Here is a 21,430-nt window from a genome sequence, read left to right as displayed (position 1 = left end):
TTTAACAGTCTCTGATGTACCCAAAGGCTTACAACTTAACTTTTTTTTATATTTTATGAACCGTACTACATTTTGGCATCAATTTTTAAAATAAATGAATACAAAACTATTCTAGTCACAATTAAAATAGGCCTGAAAACGGGACACTTTTGCTGATATATATTTGAGATAAGAGCCATCTCACTGGATGTCCAGATATTGTTACAGTGTTTTAGTCTCACCAATAAATCACTGCAATTGCCTATGTAGTATTTGTGTGTTTCTCATACAATGTTAAAATGTATTTGTCTTAAATATTCATTTAATTGAGATATTTAATTACTAGAGTAAGAATGAACACTGAAAACTAGAGATATGCTTATTGTTACAGTTAAAGGTGGAGCATTTGCATAACTTATAGAATCTTGAAATTGTTACAAATCTTTTTCTGAGACTGTCCAAATTTTATTTCTCCTAAAAGTACACAACCTCATCTTTTCTTTCTCATCCACACAAACACCAGTTACTCACTAATACTTTTACAACTATGAAAATTCTACTTCACATTGCTTTTGAGATATTGTTGGCAAAATACGTAAGCGGCTCACACCAAAGTAGTCCAATGGTGGTTGTTTTGTCAATCTTCCCTCTACACCAAGTGCCCAACACTGTTACCAGTTTTATGTGTATGAAAAATTACTAATACATCTCAACATCAGAGAATAGCTGATGACCAACAGAGATTTGGCAACGTCGTCTCAAATGTCATCGGAATATTTTAGTGCAGGCTTTTCTAATAGACTGACAGACAGATATCTCCCTAGTTTGTGTTTTATTTTATACTCCGCTGTTTGTTTTGATACATGATTTAAATGCTAACATTATGTTTGTTGAATTAATTTTTAAGGTATTCTTATTTTTTGTTGTTACAGAGTAAGTTTGGACATGTTGTCAGTTCAGGGAAATATTGACATTCCTTGGGAGAAGAAAGAACCAAAAGCGTTTTGGCGTGGCAGAGACTCCAGTCCCGAAAGACTTAAACTGATTGAGATAGCCCGGAGTCATCCAGATCTCTTCAATTGTTCTATGACCAACTTCTTTTTCTATCGAGACCAAGAACATATTTATGGGCCAAAAGAAAAACATATATCTTTCTTTAAGTTCTTTGATGTAAGTAGGATATGTAGTATTATACAAACTAGTGTTAAAAGTTTTCAACATTTAACCCTTGAATTGGCAGTGCCTGCTTCTAAACTAGCATTTTTTAGCAGTTTGTAACTTTTGCATAAAATCCACTAACATTGTATTTTCAGCCCTTTTTTAACCAACTGCTTTACCAAAATTCAACCTGTGTGTGTGTGTGTGTGTGTGTGTGTGTGTGCGCGCGCGCACATATGTGCATGTGGGTGTGTGTGACTTATTTTATATACGATTGTTTTCTGGAAAACTCAATGAATAATAATACTCATTATTATCGTTACTATAGATTTTATTTAAACCTAGACCATCACTTTCCAAACCTAGACCAGTAAAATCACCAATATTAGTGTTATATTCGTCTTCACTAGACACTGATTCTTGTTCAACTAGTAGTCCTCTCAAATCACTCGATTTGTCCCTATAATTGAGTGTGTCTTCATCAGCCATATTACTAATAATTCAAACAAAACCTAAATTAAAAATAAATAAAAAAAACATAGCAGATGTAACTGATAAGACAGTCATACTAGTCAGCTGAACACAATCAAAACAGTTGTTCATACAAGACGTTCTTTTTAACTATACAAAGAGGAGTACAGTTTGATCATAAGAGTTATTTATATGCTTGTAACAATTTTTGCCTTTAAAAGTTTCAAGGTTATGGAGTTTCTAAATGTTAAGATTATTTTACATGGCAATATCGAGAGTTATTGTCCCATCAGAGGTGTGCAAATTAAACATCTAAATAATAATGTAAATTAACCCTGGAACTGGCGGTCATATTTCTCTCAGTGGCAGAGTGTTTTAGTACTTCATACATTGCCTTATATTTATTTTATTATTACATGTTTACTATAAAGTACCTATAACTTATTATATATTTCTTTATTCAGCATTGTTCAAGGAACATTTTTCACATAATATAATTAAAATAAAAAAATACCCTTACTCTACCTCTTCAGGAAAAAAATGTTTTTTAGAAAAAAGAAAAGTTAGTTCAAAGTTTTTGATTTGTAAAATTGTTGTTGTTAGTGATACGCAAAATCCAAAATATACAAAAGGAAGAGCATTTAATTCTGAGTAAAAATAAAACAACACATAGTTTATAAGATATTTATTTTTACATGTGGTAAACGATACAAAAATCATACACTGACATTCGAAAGTGCTACTTACCAACAAAGTTAAGAACTTCAAAGCTCACTTGGATTTGTACAATCTTGTAACTATTAGTTTATATTAATTTTCTATTTTTTAATTTTTTATTATATATTTTTTAAATTATGTTCTGATTGAATGTCTAAATCGGAATCCTCATCGTTGCTTATTTCATGTACAACTAGTTCTCGAATGTCACTTGAACGATCGCGGAAATTACGATCCATTACGTAAACACGCACAAAAAACTTACTATTATTGTGTAATATACACAATCATCATTACAACGACCTCAAACAAACAATAAGCCAGAAAAAACCTCATGCAGGTGACGAAATAACAATAGCCGAATGAACCAGTTGACCCATCGCTGCGCGCGCAACTAGCGTGGTACGCGGGAGAATGTAAACAAACAGTCAGAGATTATAAGACGTATGGACGTGTAACGAAACGATAAATGATTTATTAGTGTATTATTTACATAAATTGAACCTTCCTCTTTCGATTGGTATCAATACCGATACTCTTTGATCGTGTTTTAAGTACGTAATATTGAGAAATAAAAGACGTATTAAAACGCCCGATATCGGGTGCTGCCATCTAGGATGCGACTAAAACGCCCGATATCGGGCGTTTGCCAGTTCCAGGGTTAATAGTGCTTAACATTTTATAGATGACGGCCACATGTGAAATCTACCTTTCATTAGACTGAGCAAGAAGGGATATTTGCTATAGAGAAGAGATTTGGTTTATATCAAAGGAGTATTTCTATACCATGCACTCAGGCACCTAAGTTATTATTTCAGCCTCAGGAAATTCCTGTTTTATTGTCATGTGCCCTTCTGAGAAGGTAGGTTTAATCACCTTTCTACTTAACGGCTTCATAGCACTTAATGCGGCTGTTTTCTTCACCTCTACACCCCAGAGGAGTGTATCCCATTACTACTTCCAATAGTAAAGTTGGACAGGAGCTCATTGTCTTAGAAATACTTATGCGTGCTAGCCTTTGGAGACTGTGTCCTCCTGGCTGCTGTATTTTATTATAATTTTGGCCACCACATTAGGGCTGCATATTTGGCCATTTATTTTATTGTGGCTTTATAGATCTAATATATCATCTGTCTTCTAGTTTCCATTTATTTTGAAAGAGTCCTTTGCAAGCACCAAGACCTCTTATTGCTTTAAATAATGTTTTCAATATGAGGACTAGTTGTGAATCTTTTGTCTATAACTGCTCTTAAAACTTAACCACATCTGAATACATTATTCTAGTACTTCCCAGAAGAGGTTTAGTTAGTCAAGAGTTCCTTTTTTAGTGATTATTATTATGCATGTTTTTGATGGGTTAATCCTCAGACCTTCCCCATGACATTAGTTGCTTATAAAGTTAGGAGCTTCTTGAGTGAGGCGTTCCAATATACTTGTATTTCTTCCCCTGAGCTTAACACTAGACCATGAGGATAACATTGTAGTTTTATACTCCTTTTTTCTTCTTTAGTCAAGAGATCATTCAATACCAATGTCCATAAAAGAGGAGACAGTACCCTCCCTGAAGGCACTATTTCTGGGCCATAATTGTGGCAGATTTCTCTCTGAGCTTTATTCTTATTTGAGAACTTTTTAAGAGGGCTACAATTCACTTGACATCACCTGAGAGAACTGCACAATCCTTGGATTCACACAATATTGCCTCCATGGATTCATGTCCTACTCTGTCAGATGCTCCTTCAAAGTCCATATAAACGCTAACTAGGACTTCCTTTTCCTTGAAGGTGTCTTCCACGAAGTTGTGGAGAGTGGTAGTGGTAGTCTTACCTTTGACATATGCATGTTGATGTAGACTGGTTGGGCTTACCAATAAGATTTCATCCCTTCTGTGTCTATTTATTATTTTTTTAAATAGTTTTCACCATAAAGAGATTAGGCTGATCGGCCTGTATGACAGGCTAAGATGAGTCTCTACCTTTTTCAGTACTAACCCCATCTTTGATGTCCTGCTCCTGAACAGAGTTATTAGGTTATCTAAGAAATATATCCAACCTCTTGTAGTAATGTTGGAAAAACTCCATCTGCCCCCGTGATTTGAAGGACTTAAAGGGTGTAATAGCCTATTTAATCCTTTCTGCTGAAAAGATTTTTCTTGATTTATAGCTGGACCTAGCACCTCCTGACTGGAACTGTCTTTTTTTATTAGTCTCCTTGTCCACCAAGGCACATCTTTTATGGTCCTATTGCTTCAAAGAATGAATTTTTTCAGATAGGCCTTTATTACAGCATTTTCTACCATTTAGGCTGACATTCCAAATTCATCTAATTTTTCTGGTAAGGATATATATCTAGTAATTCTTCTAGGAACTCCCTGTATCCTCTCCAGTTACTAGATTTAGAAATTGTCTATATCACATTAGTCTGTACCCCCACCTCTAGGTTGAACGTAAAAAAAGATGGTTCTACAATGAGGCCTCCTGTGAGACATGCCACCTAATTAAATTTATACCATTTAGGCCTTTGGTTAAGGTGACAACCAACATGTCTTGTCTTCTTTTAGAAATAAAAATGGATTCTGACCCCTTTATTAGCTTGTTAAAGGTTGTAGCCAAAGACACTGTAGCAGTTCCTCACCTCCTTTGTTGATATTGGAGCTGCCCCAGTAGGGGTGGTGCGCATTGCTGTCATATCTGAGGATTAGAGCCACCCCTCTTCTTCTGCGGTACTCCAACAGTCTTTCTGCATGTAGATTGAATGGTTGTTTTGTATATATGACTGTATGGTGTATAGCACAGTTCTGTTTACTTAAAAATGTTTACCTTTTTCTTCATCATAATTTTGAGTTACTTCTGAACTGATTCTCTTGCATTACTTTAGTTAATCCAGAGTAGTCTGTAGTATAACATAAAGTAGTGAACAGCGGACGGTTTGTAAGTAATCGGTGTTCTGTTTTAGTACAAGTATCAATTATGTTTAGACGGCACTGTGGCCGCGTATCGACTGCCCTACCTGCTGGCCGGGGACGGCCTGGTACTCAAGCAGGACTCAGAGTACTATGAGCACTTCTACGGATCACTGATACCGTGGCAGCACTATGTCCCGGTAAAGCGGGACTTGTCAGATCTGGTGGAGCGAGTCAGATGGGCACGTAACCATGACCAGCAGGCCCGAGATATCGTCTCTGCTGCTCAACAGCTTGCCCGGAGCAGTCTCTTACCACAAGACATCTTCTGCTACCACACTGTCCTTTTCAAGGTTAGCACATTAGTGTAAGGAGAGAAAATCAGTGTAATCTAAACAAAAAGTTTTGATTATATAATGGCAAGCTGATTATTAACTCAATAATTGCAATGTGCAAATCTCTGACAGTCTTTGATCTGAAAAATTATTGGCTTGAACGTCATACAGAAATAAATATCTAGGAATAGCAGCAATAGCAGAGTACTTGTGAGCAAAATATAATAAAAGATCCAAGAGGGAACGTTACTTGACTGACTAATCTTTTTTATTGTGTCAAATATAAAGCCTTAAATAGTTGTGTACAAAAATAATGATACATTAATAAGAAGATTTAAAAAAGAACAGTCTAGTAAGTGACTCTGGGTTAATCAATTTTATTGGTTGGGAAGGTGAATTTGATCCAAGGTGGATGGATGTCCTTAACCTCATCAGTTACTCCTATTCCATGGCATATATGCATAAAGATAACCTGAAAACAACCAGTGCCCTTCAAATTCACTAGGCTAGGTTGTAAGATACTCTAAAAGTCAATTTCAACATTTCTTCTTTAACCCTAGATCTAGCCATTAATTTTTTCCAGTGCTGGCAGGCCTATTTTGGCTGATTTGTAAAGGTTGTAACGCTATTAGGCATGTTTTTTCACTCAAAATATACTTGCTGTATTTTTCAGCATAAAACAGAATATAAATATATTATTTTATTACATAGAAAAAAAATACAAAAGCAGGTTACAAATTTTTCTTGTGATATCCAACTAGGCAAGATTTGATTTTAGCACACTATAGTGTGTAGTACCCTCCCTAGCTTACTGGAACTTTTATTATTTAAACACTCTGTTATAATAATTAACTAAATAAAAAAAATGAAAATGTTTCATGTGGCGAGAAATTTTGAAAAACATTTCATCTGTAGACTTGAAATTTTGCATGAACTTTATTTCTACATAGACAAGAATGAGTTGTATGATAGTGCATGTCCAACCATGGAATTTGGCTCAGTGTCACTATAGTAGCTTGACACAGTTTCTTTTTTTGTCTGCCGGGGCATGTAAAAATTTCTTTTCTGTATGATATCTCTGTCTATCTGACCACAGCTCCTCTTTAGAATAAATTTAGCTGTATATTTGAAATTTTGTATGCAACTTCAGCAAAGCCTGTTACGCAACACATGGTTTGCTAATACCTTGTTATAATCTGATGGATAGCTAAAAAACTGAAATCAAACATGAAAACGTTAGAACATAAAGTTTTGCTTGTTCTTTGATGTTATCTGCCAATGTAGAAACATTCAATTGCAGCTGTTCAGCAAAATATTTTTACTATGGAAAAATAATTGTGAATGTGATGAACAAAAACTTAAGATCATGACAAACTTATCTCTTCAGTGATGCAGCTTTTACTCCTGCAGACGGAACATTCCCTCCGTGATGGTAGTTACAAGTTGGCTTATGTTAGGAGCTTAATCTCAACACAGTGGTCTGTACAATCTATTTGTTAAAATTTATGCTTTATTATCATTTACCAGAATAATTAAAATAAATATAATTACCTGTTTTTGATAGCACAGCTCATTATAGATCAAACACTTACAAAAAGACACTGGGCGATTTGAGTTCGTGCAGAGTGGGGTAAATACCTCTGCTCCGCCACTGTAATGCGACACTCACATGTCCACTTTCTCTATCCCTTGACCTGACCACTGCCTCTGCATGGCTAACATCACACCAAAATGCAAGTTCCCTGGATACGTCTATAGCTACATTAGTCTGTTTAATTAATATTTTATGCTTGGACTGTGACACTTGTATAGGTCTACACACAGAAATACAATATAATAAAAGAATAGGTAAGTAGCTGCAGTGAAAACAAAACGGCACGAGCGAGACATGATTCACATAGCTGATAAACAGAGACAAGGAGATTGTCGTCCCGCTCTCCATCCTTCCTTCCTGCATGGGGCTGCTCAGATATTTGCTTCTGAGCAGATTTCTTTGCTGGTGGTTTTTTTATAGAAATACACACATGTAGTAATTTATTGGAGTTATTTGAATTATTGGTTTAATATGGGTTAAAATCAACCTACTACACTTCAACTAGATTCTAGTAAATGGTCAGTTGGAGCGTTAAGTCAAATATCTAATAGACAAAGCCTTAATTTATATTTTATTCAAGAACAATGTTATCAAACACTGGTTTTTTTGGTATTTCATTTATTCTTGTACTTGTAGTTTCACCAGCACAATTAAGTGTGTAACTACTTTTTTGTATTCTTTATTGATTAATTCAGTTCATTTGAGTTAATTAGGTTGTTATGCCATTTTTTAATTTAAAAAATGACCAAATGAAAAAATTAATGAATAATGTTTTCCGCTTTGTTTTGTACTAGTTTACAACACAATATAATTTGATACTACAGATCATTTTACATAATCTATATACTTTCAAAATTTAAAGTATGATCATAAAACATATCATAATTGTCTTGGAAAATAAGCCTACATGGGCAACTAATTAATATACTTTTACAAATGTTTAATACAATTTTTTAATGGTTCTTTTAAAATTCTTGCTAGTTTTGGACATATTTCCTTGCTCATTCATAAAGTTTATCTTGCTGTACTAACAAAATAATTTAAATGTGATATTTTTCATAGATTTTAAGAAAAATTAAAACATAATGGAACAAATCTTTTGAAACTCTGTAATTTATAATTTGAAACCCTCAGTAAGAAATTGTAATAATAATGGATAATTTTTGTAACAAAATTAATACCTATGATTTTTATAATATTACATAAATTTTGCTAAAAGAAAGAATTAACAGATTTTTGAAAAAAATAATACAGTGTACATTTAATATAATACTCAATACTTGGTGCATTCCACTGGCATACTAATTTTTATAGGTGTTTTATCTTCTACAAAATTCCTACACCTAACACACCTATGGTGGGAATGGTTGAAACAATGCAAATGATAGGTTTAGCTCCATTTCACCTTCCACAGCTTCTGAGTTCTGATACTGTTACATGTTTGATTCCTGGAATCTGGAATCCACATCTGTCTGAAGGGATCTAGGAAGACCAAAACAGTATAATATGTTGGCAATATTACTTAGCACTTTTCATCAATTCAGTGTTCAAAACATACTCTCTGTAACATGATGAGTTCTTAGTTGTTTCCTTGTTGCCTTTTTTAGTTTTGGGAAAAAGTGGTTTTTTAAAAATAACTTGCGATTGCTTGAGTTCTGTACGAGATACAGTTATGAAGCTTCTCGAAATAACTTTTTTAAGTGTTTTAAATTCATTATAAAAACAAAAAATATGTACACGTGTACATATGAATAATTTAAAACTGTTTCATACATCCATAGTGAAGAAACACCTAATACATTTCTGTATAAATATACCGTCATCAGGGTTTACAGTACGTATGGTGTTAACTACATAAAATTAAAATCTACAAACTACTAACACATAAAACACGAAATAAAGGAACATAAATCTGTAGGCTCATCTGGACGAACATAACCGACACACTTAGCAGACTTTTATGAAAGGTATTGGTATAATTTGCAGTGTGGAGTACCAGAAATTAATTTTAATTGTTTATTATGTAGAAATTTGTTTGCTTTCGTTAATTTGTCAGAAAGGGTATCAAATAATATAATTTGTATACTTTTCAAATTCTTTCTTTTCTTCTTGTTGGGAATTATAACCAAAGCTTAGATAATCTGTGCTGTAAATATCATTACTATTATACTTGTTTTAACATAAATTAAATATGAAATAAATAGTGACTTTTACAGTTGTAAACTTTTTACAATAATGGTTGTAAAACACCTGTATTGTGCACATGGTTTTACAGGTACAGATGGAGGAATTTAGCTGCGTGCACAGAACCCAAATTCTACCCTTTCAACAAATAATCACTATCGTTTTGCGGGTTAGGTTTACGAGCTAGCCACTGAAATGAAGGCACAACAATCTCTTTAATGTCAGTTAAACTTACGATTTTGATTTGCCAATTAGTATAAACAAATAAGTTCTTTTTAAAAACACGTTAAACAGCACTATAAAAATTGTTTTAATAATTTTATAAATCTCAATCACATTAATAATATTTAGTTAGTTAAAAGGCTTGAAAAATATAATTTTTTAATAATAAATGTGCCTTACAATGTGAGAGTTGTTCAATCCCACTCAAATGGCCCTCCTCTGGGTCACTGTCACTACTGTCTGTATCCAAACCATCTCGCAACTGATATAATAAAGGATTCTATAATGTCAATCTGGGGTTCTGCAGCTGCATAGTCCTTTTAGATTTTCTCCACATGCTTGCACCTTACTGACCACTGTTCTGCGCCCACACTGGTCTTCGCAGAGAGCTTAAGCTCAAGACATATTACAGGATGTATTCCTCTTAGCTTTGACTCCCAAATTAACTCAATATGATTGAGGTCTCAGTGTTAGGACAGAAGTCGTAAGATGTCATGACCCTGTAACTGAACAGTTTCGTCCAAGGCACACCTGACATGTCTTGGTTTATGTAGCAGCACAATTTTGTACAATTCAGGTAAAAACTTATCGTCACTGAATGTTATTTCGTTTTTTTAAAGCCACGCTTTCATATCTAGCTTTCTTTCCGACTTCGGTAACACTTTGTCCCTCATCCACTTCATAAATATGTCCCCATCTTGTCATGATAGTCTCCACTGTGGTTGCTTGCTTTCCAACAGGTAAAAGTATTAGGCACGAACCCTTTCTCCACTCGCATGGATAATTATTAGTCTCTCGCCCTTGGAAATCGGCACGTGTGACCCTTCATTTGAGCCATCTGACTAAGTTTGGTTAGATACGTGAGACGATTTTATAAAAGATTCAGCTAAATAAATTATTGGGCATCTTTGCTCCCTGTAATTTTTCAATGCCCTTATGTATGTTATTGTTTTCTCTCGGATTTCTAGATTTTCAATTAATAACTTCCTATTTTTTGCTGTCCTTCGTCAAGTAAACCTTTAATACCTCCTCAAAACTCTGGAAAACTCCTCTCTTAGTAGTTTTACAGTCGGTATTCAATGTTCTTCAGTGTGAAAATTGTAGACTAGTCTTCTCACTACACATTTATCAAAATCTTGTACATGAGTAATTGTTCTATGTCGTTGTTGGTTTTTATTTGGTGTAGTAAAACTTGTCTTACATTGATTACTAACCTTAAATTTTTTAAGCTCACTGTTTATTTGAGTCACAACTCACTCTGATACTCCAGTTGCTGCAGCAGCTCTTTGACAAGCCTTCAACAACAGAATATTAACCCCCTTGATGGTAATTTTTGATGGTCTGCCCCTTCCTTCATAAATTTATAAACATTACTCACAATTTCATGAGCCTGACTATGAATAATTTTACCATTGACTTTCAACTTTAACTCATGTGACATTATCGGTAAAAATGAAGCACAAGCAACCACCACACTCAGCACTGTCACAAAACAGACTGATTTTAGCAAGTGTGATGAGTTATTTGGATCAATACGATTTCGAGAATTGAGGGTATCACCATTTCCATTATTCATTGGAAATGTTTTCGGGACACAGCGCATAACGCTACCCCTCCGCCTAGCACCACACACTCAATGCCACATGTGCTGGTAAAAGTCCTCGATCTGTAACATTGTAAATATGTAACTTTTGGGGCACCTGTGTGAGAATGAGTGAATCTGTTTGTCACCCCTTTATGTGAAAATAAAAGAATAGAAGTTCTCTGATACTCTGTACCTTATGTATTTTATGTTTTATGTTGTTAGCTCAATAAAGAAATATTCTATAATATTGTGTCCATTCTAGGATGAATAACGTTAACATAAATAATGTGACTCAAAACTGATAAATCCAATCAGTGTATTACATTACTATAACTACCTTAGATATACAATTTGATACAAAGGAAGAACTGATCAATCTAAATTTGAGTTTCAGTATTACATCTTAGTCAAAATAGGTTTATAAAACAGTGTTTGAGAGGGATTGATTGGCCAAATTACATTTATATTACAATTATTTCTCATGAAACCAACATAAGTGGAAAACGTTGTAATAGTTAATCTCAGTGGTTGTGTAAAATTTGAAGTTTATATTTCATGTATTGAAATTGTAGACTTGAATATAATTTTGAGATTTTATGTGCTAAGTTACCAATATACATAACAAATTCCTTATTTTTAAACATATGAATTACATCCAATGAGCTTTATGTTCAAATATGATTCTGAACACACTATTTCATTCTTCATCATCCTTCAAAGTTAGTATTACGTGATCTATGTGGTTCAAAGTCCCCTCCATCTTCTTTTGCCTTCTAATTATGGCTGCACCAGCACTTTCAGATGATATACTATTCCTCTTTATTCACTATAAATCACCATAAATGAGTATTTAGTTCTTAAATTTTAGGGATAATTATTCAACTGTTTTATCTCTGTCAAAACTAATTATCTAATAACAAAAATCTCTAGAAAAAGAGTTATAAAATTTCAAGTTAGTAATATTGTTTTTTGAGATTCAAATGACTTATCTATCCAATCTGTTGCTGTTTCTTGAGCTGTTGGATATTCCTTTTTGTATCTACAGGAATGGAGCAAAAGACTGGTTGAAGAGCCGCAATTGAGGAGAGGAATGGAGGAAGTACCTCAGATCAAAAGTGAACACTGCAAGTGTTCTGGCAGGTCAGACCTGAATGCTGAAGCTCATGATGAACTCTAAATGTGTATGACAGGTATGTTTATGGTTGAACCTTGTTTATTTTATTAACTGCACAACACAAAAGTGGAATATAAAGTTGGTGTAGGGTTTAAAGGGCTAAAATAGAGAAATAAAACTCTTTTTACAATTTGTAAGGTTGTCACTATAACTATAATAGTACTAATATGCATGTACATATTTTTCCATTCAACATAAAGAAAAAATTAAAGAATTAAAAAAATTATTTGGTGAAAGCGGAAACTCATTACACATGTTGTTACAATATAAATGAGGTTGTCCATGTTGAAAAATTACAAAACAAAAATTGATTTTTTGAAAGTGCTTCTACAAGGCATAAGTTACATTTTTAATAATTTTTTCTGAAGCTCAGAACCTCTGTCTATTAGGAGGTTATACTAAGTATTGAATAATTATGGTATTAACCAAAGAAAACTTTATCATATCAAGCAAAAATTACTAGGATTAATTTTCCTAGCTGGAAAAGTGTAATTTTTTTATGCAGTGTTAGTTTATTAAAACAAGTATTGATAGATATAGTCATGTAACAAGAATTATTAGTCTTATATTTCCTCCAATTTTTCACAAGTACAGTAGTTCTAGGCTATAATGGATTACTGTTTTATGCCTTTATCGTATGCCTTATATGTAGTGTAATTTAAATTTATTTTTCAGGACATTCATAAAGCGGTCACAGAAAAGCTTCTCCAATTAAAACAAGCTAATACCAATTTAGTACTGCTGTTGTAGAAGACTAGGTGACGGCATTTCTTAATAGTATTCCAAAAAATAATCAAGAATAAACATACTAAAACTGAAAATACCAATAACTGTTGTAATTTGTGAGCCTGATAAGAAGAATAAGCTATCTAATAAGTCTATTCCACAGCTTCAAGTTACTATGTGGAGCAAACAACATGTTTTCTAAACTTTGTGTATCTTCTTGAAGTAAAGCATGATAAAAATGAATAGGATAATTAAATTAAGTGTGACGGAAGTTTGTAACCCTCCAGTAATAAAAAAAGGGATGGTGAACTCAGAGTTATGCCAAATTCCGTTCAAATATGCAGTGAAATCATAAATCAATATCATAGTTTTAACAAACTGGATTTAAATATCAGTGTAAATTCACAATGTGTACTATCTCCTATCAATACCTGTTATGAATAACAGAAATGGGTTAGTGTATTAAATAGTGATCAACTGCCAATGAAGAGATAAGAAGCCTGATTTTATGTATTCTCATACTATATAAATGTACAATCCATTGGTCCAAAGAATTGAACCTGTTCGTTTGATCTTGATTTCTTTTCATTACTCTTCCTGTAGCACAATTACTAATTAGGTGTTGAAGTAATTAGATTCAAGTAGTATATTTTTTCCACGAAAATAAACCCAAAATATGAAGAAAGAAGACTTATGAGCACTTGTTACTTAAACAGAAGTATGTTACAACTGTAAAGTAATACCACAGAATTTTCAATCTAATATATTAAATTTCATTCACATATCGTATGTAACTATAAACAATCCAACCTTTTTATGAATTAATACTCAGTTGCATTTACTGTGTTTTGTCATTGTTAGTTTTAGATAGAATTATGAACATACAATAATTAAGTTACTTTTCATAAAATAACATACATATGTAATTAAAATTAATTAACTACCTCTCATTAAACATAGATTACTTTTGTAAGTGTAGTGGATATCTTTTTCAATTAAATGTATAAAAGTAAACTTCCAGTGTTTTATTTTAATGGTTTACCTCAGTTGTATCATTATCTGGTACCGGTAACAAATTTGCACATTACCCCAAACAAGAAGTAGTGTAACTGCTATAGTTTTAAATTGTTATTTTTCTTGACTTTGACTTAAGGGGACCAGGTAGTGGCAATCTCGCCCATGTAAAATTTACCTTTTTTAGGTACACTTTTCTCAAAAACTAAAAGAGATATTGCAATGAAACTTTCACACTATTTTGTTTGTTGTTCTGTTAACAATAATAAGGATTTTCAAACATATATTTTTTACAACTTTTTTTATAGATTTTTTAATTTTAAAACATTTTTTAAACATTTTTTTTTTTGCATAAAAGTGTTATAATTTTTTTATTTTTTATTTTCATGTAATAATACATCTTATTATTGTTTATTGTGATAATACAAAGAATGTGTGCAAGTTTGGTCAAATTTGGTTCAATAGTTTGCAAAATAATGGTACCAAATGACAAAAAAAACAAACTTTCGGAAAACCAACATTTAATTTTACTCTGCCCTAAAACTAACAAATGTGTATAGGCCTACCTACTTGAACATAATTAGTGTGCACCATAGCCATAGGCTGGGTCATCTGGGTCTTCCTCATTCTCAAGTATTCTACGTTTCACTGTTTTTCTGACTTCTTTTGCTTTTTTTCTATATCTTTCATGGCTTTTTCAGCTTCAAATATGCGGAGTTCATCTTGTCGCTTGAGTCCTACAACACAATTAGTTCCTGCTTGGCCACATAACTTATCAATAACTTTTATCTTCCCAAGAGCTCCATCATTGTAACACAATATTGCATCTTGCACTCCAATTGTCAAAGTGGAAAGTCCAACAAAATTGTTTTTGGAAATCCTTGTCCAAATCATATTATTGAAGGACTCGTTTTGGTTTTGTGTCTTTCCGTGAACACATTTTTTTAATAAATTTGGGTCTGCGGAAACCAAGTCTTTATATATTGGTTTTATGTGCTCCATCACAGCAATTGGTAAATTGTTAGTGGGTGTAGGGGAAACTTTAGGGGAAACAAATGGGAAATCCTACTGATATGTGTATCAGCTCAGTGCGTTCCCGCACAAAAAAATTAAAATTAATATGAATTAGTGCTTAGATTTGCATATATTTGGTATCAAATTGTTCAGAAAAAGATTGGCAACAATAATAAATAATAAAAAAAAAATTTTTTAAATTAAAATATTTCACTACCTGGTTCCCTTAAACCCTTTTGGAAATAAGTTTTAATTAACCATGTGATCTGATGTTATGAATGAAAAACATATGTCAGCATATCCATGATTAAAATTGTTGCACATTAAAAAGATTTCTATGAGGCACATTTTATTTTTTCACCCTTCTAAAACATTACATTTTGGCCCTTATGCCGCTTAATCCTGGAACTGGCAGTCATTTTTTACCCTATATGGTAGGCCATTTTTGCGTGATTTGTACCCGTACTTTAAAAATTTTGTAAAAAATACATTTTTACTTTGAACCTATATTTGTAATACATTATTTTTTCAGGAGAATATGGAGACAATTATGGTATAAAAACATTATGTATAAACTGTAAAAATATATAACTACACTAAATTTGTTTAAGTGGTGGGATTGCACTGATAAAGTGTGATGATATAATAATTGTTTGTATTTTTGAAAAGTGGTGGTACCTTCCTAACTTTGTTGCTATGGGTATGATCATTTTTAAACGTTAAAATAAAAAAAATTTTATTTTGATATGGGAATTTTTCACTGATAGTATTAATTTTAGTATAAATAAATACTAATTTTGAACTTCTACCGAAGTATTGAATTAGTTTTGGGTTCAAGAAAGCATAAGAGGAAACCTAGGTGTCAAATATTAAAATCAGTACATTGTCAAATAAATACTGTATGCATGTAACATTAAGTATAACAGTAAACAAACTTAACTAATTGTATAATTTTTTCATGATTTTCTATCTTACAAGACTTAACAGATACAAACCTAGAAATGTATATAATAGATAAAAGGAGAAATACATGTTGAACCTCCCAGGCTTAGCCTGTTTGTAGGATCATTATATACATAACTCAACTACTTTTAGGTGGAGAAACTGGTCTCAAAGTTTTAATTGTGTTCCAGGTAGTCCAAGGCTGTGTTAAAATCAAGCATAATGACATTTATGAGTTGTCCCATTTCTAGAAGGAACTTGAAATTTTTTTAAATGATTTAATATCAATGTTAAATGTGTATTTTTTTAAAAAAGGATTTGACTTGTAAATTCTCCCACTTCAACAATTACAGCAGATTTGAATTTGTCTTTTACAAAACCATACTATGTATTGAATCTGCAAAATTTTAAATGGAAAGTGGTTAATGTTTGGTAATTTGAGTAGAGTACCTTTATTTGTTGATGGAGAACCAGTCACTGCTCTTCTCATGAGTAATGGGACTGTGAATAGAGTTGTCCAAGGGTTGACTAGAGATATTTTGAGGTACAGGTTCATGGTACTATGCAATTTGAGAGTCATTCCATATAATTGGGAAAGCGTGAACTGCATCAAACTGTTTAGTTGAAGACCTGCACTAGTATCAAGCCCTTGTCACTATTTTTACAGGGGTAAAAATGCTGGCTACCCTAAATTAAGTACTATGAAAAGGGACTTTGAAACAGACTTTTGTTTCAATGAGAAGAGGCCAAGAAAACTGGGAGTGTGGTGTGCTAATACGTGAGTGTGTTTACAGTGACCACGGCCGAGCTACTTTGTGAGTGAAAAACAACTAACTGTGGGGCAGCGTCTAGGACGCCGAATTGTGAATAATTGTCCTCTATATCCAAGATTGCTTGGATATATCTTACTCTTAATTCAAACATGGATAAAGTGCAGCACTAAATAGTACTGTTTACTACTATGCTAATCAAATGGGCTAAGAACAGTTGTACATTTGTAGGTGCTAAACTGTAAAAAACTGAATTCTCTTTAGACTGAATATTTCAAAAGTAATATGCTTATTCTGAACAGAATAGTTGTTAGTTAATCATGTTGCTCTTGAACTGTTCTTGTTGTTAACTGGGTACCTTTGTTGTCTCTTAGTATAACTTCTGCTCTTTAGAAAAAGTAAAGATTCAAGAAATTGGTGTATAGTCCTTGGCAACACTCCACGACTAATTTTGTGATTGAAGTAAATTTAACCCATTTTTAAAGCTATAGAAACATTCTGTATGACTATGATTTATATTTAGGACACTGACAAGGAGAGTTGTAAGACACAGCAATGTAACTATGCTTATACAAGAAGGATCCGGAAAGTGAGTTGAAAATTGATGTAAATATTCTCTATGAGTATGATTTATATTTAGGACACTGACAAGGAGAGTTGTAAGACACAGCAATGTAACTATGCTTATACAAGAAGGATCCGGAAAGTGAGTTGAAAATTGATGTAAATATTCTCTATGAGTATGATTTATATTTAGGACACTGACAAGGAGAGTTGTAAGACACAGCAATGTAACTATGCTTATACAAGAAGGATCCGGAAAGTGAGTTGAAAATTGATGTAAATATTCTCTATGAGTATGATTTATATTTAGGACACTGACAAGGAGAGTTGTAAGACACAGCAATGTAACTATGCTTATACAAGAAGGATCCGGAAAGTGAGTTAAAAATTGATGTAAATATTCTCTATGAGTATGATTTATATTTAGTACACTGACAATGACAGATGTAAGATCATCACAGCAATTTACTAAATATGCTTATCCAAGTAGCATCTGGAAAGTAAGTTTAAAGCTGTTGGAAACATTCTGTATGACTATGATTTATATTTAGGACACTGATAAGGAGATAAGTAAAATCAACATAGCAATGTAACTATGCTTATATGAGGGGCAATCAGAAAGAAAGTCCAATGTTGTGTAGCTTTACTATCAGCACTAAGCAATTGTTTAATTAGGTTACGAACAAATCGAAGCCAGGATGGGTGCTGGTAGCTTGAATGATAGCATACTAGATTGCTGTTATGTAGAAATTGTCCCACAGCTGCTTACGTGCATGCGTACACTGGAACTTTACATGTTATCTAAATGAACACTGGAAGTATTGCTACTTCGATTGTTATATAGCTCTCAGAGAGAAGTGGTGAACATCAATGAATGCGTAGTACTACATTATGTCAGCCAACCATGTGTTATTATATTGCACTGGAACTGTTAATTATAGTTGTCTAAAACTTATATTAAAAAATTTTTATTACGAACATGTATTTTCGTACTGTATTTATAGCATGGCTGGCGATCAATTTCTTTTTTAGTTAAAATTCCACTATAATTAAGGTTGTGTGCTTATACAGAGTAAATTGGCCTTTGGTTCCTAAACTATTTGGAATCAAACACATCCATATCATCACAATACCACGGAGTGGATCAAAATTGGAAACGAATTAGGTATACAACATAAGTTTCTGTAATATACAAAACAGGCCAGGTCTTGACAAAAATGCATTGCGACAGTAATTATTAATTTTGTTAAATCTTTACAATTAAACTATAATTAGATTTCAATGTTTGTTAATGAGATACTTCCTGCGCTATTGGGTTCGTCTAAACATAACACCAAGATTTTTTTAGTTTTGGCAATATTAAGTCTTTAATTTATCCAACAATTTTTATGGTCATCCTTAAATTACCATACTCTCTTCTTTAAGTGTTAACTAGATGTTGAACAATCTCATGTTCACTTGATTCGTATAACAAAAATAATTTGACAGCTGTATTTTCAAAAGGAAACAATTCTTTTTCATCACTACTTCCTTAAATATTAAATCAACACAAATATCCTCAGTATCAACAAGGGCCTGAAACAGCACCAATGTTTCCATACCATGCCAGGCTAGGTAGGCTACCAGCGAGTTTGCGATGTAACCAACTTGTATGTGACAATCCCGGCTCCAGTACTTACCCTTAGCTTATCAGCTCTACACTGATGCCAGTACAGTTGGTTAGTCTTGTGTTATTTCGTTCATTTAAAACAAGTAATGATCCTGTAAGAATTAAAACAAATAACCACCTGTAACCTGTAAGATTCAGTTTGTTATTTGGTGTTTGAATACAAGGCATATTAAACTGGCCAAATATTTAATATCTTTTGTCAGATTACAGAGGTTCCATCAACAGGTGGTTAAAAAAGAGTTAAGTGCTCTACATGGGTAGTCAGTTCCATTGTTTGGCTGGTCGTGGTTGTTCCCATTCATGTTCAGGATGTTACGTACCTCTGATATTTGTTTTAAATGTCAAATGTACATCTGAATCCTTCAATGAGTTTCTGAGTCCATGCAGTATGGTCTGGCAATACTGAACACAGGTTTTGTCCTCGTTATTGCTCATACTGTTGTCTTCCTTATGAGTATATTTATACTTTAAATTCTGACCACCAAGTTGCTATTGTATTTATTAGATGTGGCAATATTTTTTATAATATTGACTTCTATATTGTAGTTTTTGTAACTTAATGATACATTCAAAAGACAATGAGCCATAGAATTGTAGGCGGCTAATTTCTGTAAATATGGGTGGAAAGACGTGGAGTGCATGGTATAGTCTGAAGTGGGTTTCCTGAATATATATTATTTCAACTTATTTTTTGTTTTTTTCTAAAGTGAGATCCAAAAAAATGTATTTTAATTAAGTTCTCAAGTTCCTTGTGAATTTTAGCATAGGAGATATTTTGGTCCAATAGTTGAAAAGCAATTTTACTTGCTGGGTACTATTGAAGACTACTAGTGTGTCATCCACATATCTATGGTAGAACAGAGTTTTCTCACAGAATTTATTCTTATTTGAGATGATAAACTCATTTTCAATGTGGTTTAGATAAATATCAAACAATATTCCTGATATAAAAGGTGAACACATCGCAACCTTTCAAATATTTGGTGGGATAATACATTGGAATTTTTTTTCTGTCAAATTGTAGGAGACTAAAATAGTGATCTGAGACAATATGTTATTTTAAGACTTTTTCTAGCTTTTGAAAGTGAGGGCAGATGTATAGTCCACAAGAAGATTTATTACTCACATGGATTTAATTTCATCTTTAGTAAACAGTATTTTACTTTTATCGACTAAACTTTTTTATGATTTTTTGTTAGACTTTAGTAAGATCTTTCAATAGAGCTTCACTATTGTTATTATTTATAAATTCATTAACTTTAGTTACATAATCTTTGTTGTATATGATAACGATTGTATAGGCTTTATTGGGCTTTATTGGACCCTACGTCACATGGCATCATTATCTGGCACATTAACATGGCAAGCTTATCTTTGATCCTTTTCAAAGTTTTATACTCTCATGCTTGTTGAGCAGTTAAACGACTCTGTTGGTTGCATTTATGATTATTATTAATTTTATTTATTAATAGACATCTGCAGGCATTCCTTTTATCTTCGTTAGAGATGGCTTTTCTATGGCTATTTTCATGTTGTAATATAAATAAAATTATATTATATTTTATAATATTTTATTCTATGGCATTCATTAATTAACTGAAGATACCTTTCATGCCTGTGTTTTGTAGGTTTTAATTTAGTCTTTTATTTAGCACAGGAAGTTCTTCATTGCCAAAAATAATTTGTTTTTATTACTGTCCTAGGGTTAAAATCAAAATCGTATAAGATAATAGATTCACCGGGTTTTTGTTGATTAATTAATTTAGTAAATTTATTTTTTAGGGCAACCTTTTTATTTGTTAGTATACAAGATATAGATATATCTATTTAAATATCAAAGATTCTGAATAAAACTCAATTCTGTCAGATACTGTGTAAATAAATAAATAAATGTAGTTATTTAAGCTTAACTAAAAGAAATGTAAAAACACCTGATAACTGCTACACATGTACAACATTATTGCTAAGGAGACAGGTAAGAGAAAAAGAAAGTTTGTTTTACAGGTTTTATTTTTCAATCCAGCCCCTAAACCATACAAGTTAATAGAGCGAATATATATAACAAGCAATAGAAATTTAATGGCAATGGTAAGAAGGATATGGAAGTGATTTAGGCCTGAGGCCGTCGGCTATAAGTGGCTTAATTAGGCCTGAGGCCAGGAAGGCAGCCCTCCCACAAAACAGGGAGGAATGAGACACCCAGCTTAACCTTGCAACTACAGTTTTTCAATGCATACAAAAATCATTGTATTCCAATTACTAACTTAATTTTACACTCGATTAATAATAAAGGCCAAACATAGAAGTATTACAAGAAGAATATAACCACTGAATCAAATGTATTCACCAAAATTGAAGTCACAGCCTTATTTCAAATTTGAATGTACAAACATAAATAAGATTATAGTAC

The 21,430-nt window shown here is 32.7% G+C and overlaps 1 protein-coding gene across 4 annotated transcripts in view; it reads left to right on the top strand.

Moving 5' to 3' along the window:
* LOC124367107 (protein O-glucosyltransferase 2-like) overlaps positions 1-13,619 on the top strand; it is a 42,823-nt gene extending 29,204 nt beyond the window's left edge. For all 4 annotated transcript variants that reach the window (XM_046823771.1, XM_046823764.1, XM_046823783.1 and 1 more), the window contains exons 5-8: positions 912-1,149; positions 5,281-5,580; positions 12,193-12,337; positions 12,997-13,619. In XM_046823771.1, the coding sequence (XP_046679727.1) occupies positions 912-1,149; positions 5,281-5,580; positions 12,193-12,324 (670 nt within the window). In that variant the 3' untranslated portion in view covers positions 12,325-12,337; positions 12,997-13,619. The remainder of the gene's footprint in view (positions 1-911; positions 1,150-5,280; positions 5,581-12,192; positions 12,338-12,996) is intronic.
* The last annotated feature ends 7,811 nt before the right edge of the window (positions 13,620-21,430 follow it).

The sequence above is a fragment of the Homalodisca vitripennis genome, chromosome 1 (genome assembly GCF_021130785.1).
Source record: "Homalodisca vitripennis isolate AUS2020 chromosome 1, UT_GWSS_2.1, whole genome shotgun sequence".
In the NCBI taxonomy this organism is placed as follows: domain Eukaryota; kingdom Metazoa; phylum Arthropoda; class Insecta; order Hemiptera; family Cicadellidae; genus Homalodisca; species Homalodisca vitripennis.
This window is presented reverse-complemented; position numbering and strand designations above follow the sequence as displayed.